We start from the raw sequence: 8,409 nt of genomic DNA on the forward strand, positions 1-8,409 counted from the left end.
AGGTTGATGATATCTCAAGCATGGGCACAGGGCCCTTCCTCCCCTGAAATTGGAAGTCAGGAAAGGAGGGGTCTGGAGAGATGTATCATTTGGCAGTTCAAGAGTAGGGATATGGTCAAATTCCTCTCTTATGGGTTCCATCTGCTCTGTGAAATATGTGAACAGATTATCTGCTGAATTAGAAGAAAAGTGGACTGTGGGAATAATGGGCATCTCAGAGACCAGAAGAGAGACAGTTTGAAACCTTAATGTCAGGGAATAGGAGAGCATCTTGATCAGAGATGTATAGACAGCTTGCTTGCCCAGATAAGGTTGGCATTCATGGGTTTATAGTACAATCAACCAATATGTTCTACATGATTTTTTTTAAAACAGCCCCTACATCCTCTGCATAAAGGAAGTCAAAAGCTGAATTGGGGCCTTCACAATGAGTACCAACGAAACATAAAGAGCAAAGGAGTTCATGTTAAGCAGAGAGCCCCTCTACCTTTCATCTCTCCCCCACCATCTTCAACTCCCATCAGTATTCTCTGCATAATTTTTTTCACTTATTCACAATTCATAGACATTTGCATATTGTTCTAGCTAATCAGTCCTAAGTAAGCTAAAGAGGGGGAAAATAACTTGAAAGGTTAGAGACTGGGACATGCGAGGAAGAAAAAGACTGACTTGTTGAGTGTTAGCTATTGTGCTAGATAGTTACAAACTTGGTTTCATTTAAAAAGAATTAGGCAATGACTATTTCCTGATTCTCCTTTCTAATAAAATTTCAATGAAGTCACTACTGCTCCCTCACTGAGACCAAAGGATTAGTGGAAACACTCACCTCTCTGAGATCATATACTGTCAAAGCTATAGAAATGATGGACATGATTATGATGGCAAGAGCATATTCTTTATAATCTTCACTAAACCACAAACAGACACTGAAGAGTTGAAATATGTAAAACGGATTTAGAACCTGTTGGCAGACATAAAAACAGGAAGACAAGGGAGATATTTAGCCTTCAGATTTAGCTACTCATTGACTTGTTTGTTTTTACAATCATTTCTATGACATAAATCATCCCACTCAATATTATTGTTCTTATTAATAGGTTTATCCAGCAATTGTCATGTGCCCGACACTGCACTAAGCAACTTTACTTAAATGTGTTCATTTGATTTCCATAATCTCCCTATTAACCAGAAGCTATCATTTCTCTTCGTTGTAAAGGTAAAGAAACTGAGCTTTGGATGTCGAGAAACTTGTCAAAAGTCACACAACTATAACTGTCATTGAGCCAAGATTTAAACCCAGGCAATTGGCCTCAGAGCACTTACTCCTAACCATACTGCACTTTACAATTTACAAAGCAGTGCTTCATACGTCGTCACGTTGCCCATCACAATAGTTGTACTAGGAGTAGCTATTTTCATCTCCTGTTTACATGTTCTGGCCTTCAGAAAGGCAAAGTATTAGTTCAGATTTACAGACTTAAAATATTTTCTAGTCTATTATTCTTCTCTATGACACAATAGCTGGCATATTTGAAGCCCCTAAAGAACTTTAGAATAATCAGTGAGTTAAATACTACATTTTTCTCATAAGTAGAGAGTTGCCCTGAAAGTGGTAAGCTGTAATCAAGCATCCAGAATACTAAGGGACAGAGTAGATGTTAACTTCAACAGTTATAATCCTGTTTTGTTTAAAAATATGTTTTGTGCCCTTACCCAAATTTCCTCTAGTTGGTTTTCATCTGTCTAAAACAAGAATGGTAATCCTTTTCTTCTGGTTAGAGAGGATTCACAAAGAAACTTTCCCTATCAGCTTGTTTTGGATTTTTCTTGCTTGAAATTTTGCTGGAAATGTTGAGAAAGTTCCTTGAGTTTAGTAAGCTTTTTTAAAGGCAAGGAATAGTGGAGGTGGAACACAGGGAAGCCAAAGTACAGCTATAGGGTTATGGTTTGATAGTAATCACTGTAAAATGAAAAATTACAGTGATATTAAAATGATAAAATTCAATAAGAAAAGTTCAACTTAATGAGTGGTATAAAGTCCTTCTTTCCCTCTCACGAATAAGTCTGAGTAGATATTCTTTTTTCTTTCTTTCTTTCTTTCTTTCTATGATTTTGGATGCTGGGGAAATGATACCTGTCACTTAACAAAAAGATTGTTTGAATATATTATTGGAAGAGGTTAAGTAGCATAGTCTTAAAAAAAGAAAGAAAAGAAACATTGCATTTATCCAGTCACTAAATAATAAATAGACATATAACTGTCACACCCTATATTGCATCAAGCAATGCACAAAAGAAGGACTTGAAGAAAAAAAAGTAATCATGTCAAAAAGGTATGCTTGGCATGCTTTTAAAATATTTCCCAGCAGGCTCACACCTGTAAACCCAGCACTTTAGGAGAAGGAAGTGAGAGGATTGACTGAGCCCAGGAGCTTGAGAGCAACCTGAACAACTTGGTACAACCTATCTCTACAGTAAATAGAAAAAATTAACCAGATGTGGTGGCACACACCAATAGTTCCAGGTACTTGGAAGACTGAGGCCGAAGGATTGCCTGAGCCCAGCAGGTCAACACTGTGTAGCCACTGAGTGTTCCACTGCACTCCAGTGTAGGCAACAGAGCGATACTTAAAATATCAAAAATAAATACATAAAATAAAATAACTCCCAAATTACATTTACTTATTAGCAAGTAGCACTCCTAATTGTTCGACTACAACAAAACTTCTTTATTTTCTATTCAACACCAAGAGAAAATACTGGAGAAATTACCTCCTTGATGAGAAGTTTCCAAATTGGTGTGATCTCAACATCGATAGTATTAGGCCCACATATTAATCTCCTGTAGGGAGAGATCACAGATCACTGGGTCACTAATAATAAAAATGAAACTCATTTCTCACCCATTCAGCAAAAAGTCTATTCCATGTTCACTTTCTCACCTCTGGGGTCAACATAAATCTCCCTTATTATATAACATTCCCATCTTTCTTAAAATAATGGTAGGGGGAGGCTTCCCAGGTACAAAAAACATTAAACCTGGTCATATTGCTTTCAGAACTAGACTTTCCCCAAGGTCTAAATATTTCCCTAAAGAGTAATTTGGGTATTTAATATTATTCATTATTTACTTCAAGTAGTTTTAGGATTGTCATGTTCTCAACTCCGTCTCTCCCCAGTTCTGGTTCCATGAATATGAGACAGTGAAGTCATTAAGAAAGAATAGTTTTATTGATAAGGAAGTACTGTTCCTACTTTCCTATCCCTATTCTGAAGTTCTAGGAAGCTGCAGAATTTATTTTAGTATGTGTGGAAAGGTCCTGGTATCTCAAAAATAGCTCTACACATATAATTATTCAGTCTTCTAATTGAAGACCCAGAGATATATTTCCTCAATTATGCAGAGGAATGACACGTCACAGTTATTTTGCTATAGAGGACACTAACCAGTTTCTCTGTGCCTTCCACATAGATGCACAAATTAAATAGCTTGGCCAAATGTATTAGAGAAGTGGTTCTCAGACTTCAATTTTCATACAGTTAACTTGGTGATCTTGTTAAAATGAAGATTCTGATTAAATAAGAATGAAGTGTGGTCTGCATTTCTAACAAGCGCTCAGGTGATGCTGATTCTGCAAGACTGGATTTCTTCAAAGTACTAAAAATTTGGTGGGGGAAAGTACATAAACCATAAAAACTTAGCACCAGCAAGGCCTTTATAGAGTCATTCTCTCCCTTACTTTGTTTGGGAAACCAAAGCCCAGAGAAGATAATATATTTGTTCAAAGTCACATAGACTCAACATTCCAGTGCCCTCCTCAAACTTTGCTCCTCTGTCCAATAACTGATTTGAATTGTAGAGTTACATATCTTGCATGATATTCTTCTGATGTTCCACAATTGTAATTTAACTGTGTCATCATGATATATTATATATATTTCTTGACTACAAACAAAACTGGTTCAACTTTATTATTATAATAACCTTGAAAAATATTGCATAGAGTAGAACAAGTGTAAATCTATAGTCATAGGTGTTGGACTCAGTTTTATCACACAGTCCATCACTTCCCATCTTGTTCAGGCCATCAAACTTCTCTGGGCCTCATATTCCTCATCTATTACATTGGAATGGTGATAATGTCCTCCATAAGGTTGCTCTGAAGATGAAGTGACATAAGTATGTAAAAGTATTTAATCTCATAACACTAAGTAGAGCATTAATAGCATGGCAAGTAAGATAATTATTTACTCGTCTCTCCATTTGGTTAACTGATAACAGTCCTTTTAAGTTAGTATAGGCAACAATATGCAAGGTACCTAATCTCTTGTTCTTCTTCTGTTAGGCCTGATCCAAATTTTTGATGTATCTTGGTGGAACTCAGCCAGTCTTCCAAAGAGCTAAAATAATAATAATAATGACATAGTTAGCAACACTATTTTCGAGATACTATTTCTCTTTCTTGGATACACTCACTAGGATGACTTACCCAATTTTCTGGAACCGCCCTTCTAAATTGTTCCAAACATATCTTATTTTCTGTACTTGTATGCATCTCACCTGCAAAAGAAAAGTACTAAGAAAGTCTCTAGTTCGAGGATCAGAGAATACACAACAACCCAGTGACTAAAGAAAAACTTGTTCAAGAAGCAAAGAGAAACTTTAATATAATTAAGATTTTATTCTTTTCCAACATCCTATTTTTTCTTACTCTACAAATAGCATTCTTTATTAGAAGTCATCATCTAATCAACAAGTATCACGGGCCTTCTGTATAGATGAATATATGAATAAAATTGAGTGTCTGTATTCTACTACTTTATCACCTAAGAAGATATATATATACATATACATATATATATATCATAAAGTACAGTAAGAAATAAAAATGTAACAGAAAATACAGTTTTAAAATGCTATTAAAAATATATAGAGAGAATATGACAGAAGGCATCATAGAGGAGATAATGTTGCAGTGTTGCAGAACTGGAAAAATTTTATTCAAATGAAAAAGAAAGAGGACATTTCAAAGAGATTTGCAAAAGTTTGTTCAAGGGGAGGAGGCAAGTGAGTGAGTCTATTTGACTAGTAGAATGGAGAATGAAGCTGGAAAGATATACTAAAATGAGCATGCTTAAATGCTAGGATGAGGTATTTGGGACTTTATCTCATAGGCAATAAATGTGGAGTAACCTATGGAGAAACACTAATACTAAAAATAAAAAGCAAAGAATTAAGACATATTGCTAGAGGAATTAACTATAAAGGAAGTTAATAAGAGAGAAAGAAAGAAAAAAAGATCTACAAAACAACTAGAAAACAATGAACAAAATATCAGTAATAAGATCTTACCTACTAATAATCATCTTAAGTGTGAATGGATTAAATTATTCAATTAAAAGATCTAGAGAGACTGAATGGATTTAAAAACAACAGCAAAAAAACTCAAATATATGCCTGCAAGACTTGCTGAACCAGTAAGAACACATATGGACTGAAATTGAAGTAACGGAAAAAGATATTCCATAGAAATGGGAATCAAAAGAAAGTAGAAACAGCTATACTTATATCAGAAAAAATAGGATTTAAATTTAAAACTATTTAAAAAGATAAAGAAGGTCACTGCATAATGATAAAGAGGTCAATTCAGCAAGAGAATGACAATCATTAATATATATGCACCCAACAACGCAGTGCTTAAATACATAAAGCAAATATAATAGATCTAAATGGAGAAATTGACTGGACCACAATAATAGTAGGACACTATAACAACAAACTTACAGCAAAGAACAAATCATCCATGCAGAAAATTGACAAAGAAACATTGGATTAAAACTGCACTCTGAACCAAATGGGCTTAACAGATATTTATAGAATATTCCATCCTACCACTACAGATTATACTTTCTTCTCAACTGTATATGGAACATTCTCCAGAATAGATCATACATTAGGTCACAAGCAAGTCTTAATAAATGTTAAAAATTGAAATAATATCAAGTATCTCTCCTGACTACAGTGGCATAAAACTATGAATCAAGAACAAGAGAAACATTTAAAAATTTTCAGATTCATGAAAATTAAACATAATACTCCTGAACATTCAATGGATCAAGGAAGAAATTAAAAGGGAAATTGGTCAGAAATGTGGTTCACACCTGCAATCTCAACACTTTGGGAGGTCAAGATGGGATGATCATGTGAGACCAGAAATTCAAGACCAGCCTGGGCAACATAGTAAGACTCCATCTCCACAAAAAATTTTTAAAAATTGATGGGCACAGTGGTGCACATCTGTAGTCCTAGCTACGTGGGGCTAAGGGGAGGATTGCCTGAGCCCAGGAGATCAAGGTTGCAGTGAACAATGATGATGCCACTGCACTCCAGCCTGGGTGATAGAGTGATATCCTCTCTCAAAAAAGAAGGAAAAGGGAAGGGAGGGATGGAGGGAGAGAAGGAGTGAAAAACTTGAAACATTTTTAAGACAAATGAAAATAGAAACATAGCATACCAAAACCAATGGAATACAGTAAAAGCAATTCTAAGAGGAAAGTTTATAACAAAAAGTGCCTACATTAAAAGAAGAAAGATTTCAAATAAACAACCTAACATTACACTTCAAGGAAACACAAGAACAAATTAAATCAAAAATTAAAGGGGAAAGGAAATAATAAAGATCACATTAGAGGAAAACAAAATACAGACTAAAAAAACCCAGAAGATCAACATAACAAAAAATTGACTTTTTCAAAAAAATGGCAACCTTTAGTCAGACTAAAGAAAAAAGGAGACTCAAAATCAGAGATGAAAAGAAGACATTACAATTGACAGCACAGAAATACAAAAGATAATAAAAGACTATTATAAGCGATTAAAGACCAGCATTTGGATAATTTAGAAGAAATAGATAAATTCCCAGACATATGCAATCTATTAAGATGGAATCATGAAGAAATAGAAAATATGAACAGACCAAATGAATAATGAAATTTCAAATAGTAATAAAAAGTCTCCCATCAAAGAAAAGCCTAGGATTGAGTGTGGATAGTGCTGCCAGAAGCATGCGTATGCAGGTATGCTTAATTCTGAATTTTACCCCACATCTTTTAAATTTAAAAAAATTTTTTTAAAGAAAAGTCTGTTATTTTCAAGTCCTGGGGGGGAAAAAAGAAAAGCCTAGGATCTTATGACTTCACTGCTGAATTGAGCCAAACACTCAAAGAATACCAATTCTACACAAACTATTCCAAAAAATTGAAGAAGAGAGAATATTTCCAAACTCATTCTGTAAGGTCAGCATCATCCTAATATCAAAACCAAAGACACAACATAAAAAGAAATTACAGGCCAATATCTCTGACAAAATTAAATTCAAAAATCCTCAAAAAAATACTAACAAACTGAATTTAACAGTAAATTGAAAAGATCACTCACCATGACTAAGTATGAGTCACCCCAAGGATACAGGGTTGATTCAACACACACAAACCAATAAACCTACTATCTCATGTTAACAGAATGAAGGACAAAAACCATGTGATCATTTCAATTGATGCAAAAAAGCATTTGACATAATTCAACATTCCTTCATAATAAGAACTCAAAAATATAGGTATAGAAAGAATGCATCTTGATACAATAAAAGCCATACATATAACAAACTGAAAGCTAATATTATATGGAATGGGAAAATGTTGAAATCATTCCCTCTGAGATCTGGAGCAAGACAAAAATGCTCATTTGTACCACTTTCATTCAACAAAGTACTAGAAGTCCTAACCAGAGCAATTAGGCAAGAGTAAAAGATAAAAGGCATCTGTTGGAAAGGAAAAAAGTTAAATTGTCCCTGTTTGTGGATGATATAATCTTATATAGGGAACAACCTAAAAACTCCACTTAAAAAAAGCTGTTAGAACTAATAAACAAATTCACTAAAGCTGCAGAATGCAAAATCAACATATAAAAGTTAGCATTTCTTTTTATTTTATTATAAAGATTTGGGGTACAATTCAGGGTTAGGTATACAAATATTGATTATGCACATACCCTTTTTGATGAGGTATGCCCCTACCTATCCTAGCAGTTTCCCTCAACTGCCAATCCCATTCCCCCTCCCCTGACAATTTCCTACTACTTCCAATTGCTTTCTTATAGTATTATAATTGTTCAAGGTCTGCTTATGACTGAGAACATATGGTACCCTGTTCTTTGTTTCTGTAATAGATCACTGAGTATGACTCTAAATCCATCCAAGTTGTTGCAAAGTCCATACGTTTGTCCTTATTTATGGCTGCAAAATATTCCATTGTGTATATGTACCACATTTTGTTTATCCAGTCCAGCTTCGATGGGCAACATGGTTGGTTCCATATTTTTGCTATTATGAATAGAGCTGCAACAAACAT

The 8,409-nt window shown here is 34.4% G+C and overlaps 1 protein-coding gene across 1 annotated transcript in view; it reads right to left on the reverse strand.

The window, feature by feature from the left end:
• Positions 1-4,561, reverse strand: part of ATP13A4 (ATPase 13A4) — a gene marked incomplete at its 5' end in the record, with an annotated part of 88,686 nt that extends 84,125 nt beyond the window's left edge. Inside the window, 4 exons of the mRNA XM_008071810.2 lie at positions 827-961; positions 2,773-2,842; positions 4,321-4,401; positions 4,491-4,561. Of these exons, the coding sequence (XP_008070001.1) occupies positions 827-961; positions 2,773-2,842; positions 4,321-4,401; positions 4,491-4,561 (357 nt within the window). The remainder of the gene's footprint in view (positions 1-826; positions 962-2,772; positions 2,843-4,320; positions 4,402-4,490) is intronic.
• Between the last annotated feature and the right edge of the window lie 3,848 nt (positions 4,562-8,409).

Source organism: Carlito syrichta, unplaced genomic scaffold (assembly GCF_000164805.1).
Source record: "Carlito syrichta isolate Samal-C Ts95f unplaced genomic scaffold, Tarsius_syrichta-2.0.1 Scaffold314728, whole genome shotgun sequence".
In the NCBI taxonomy this organism is placed as follows: domain Eukaryota; kingdom Metazoa; phylum Chordata; class Mammalia; order Primates; family Tarsiidae; genus Carlito; species Carlito syrichta.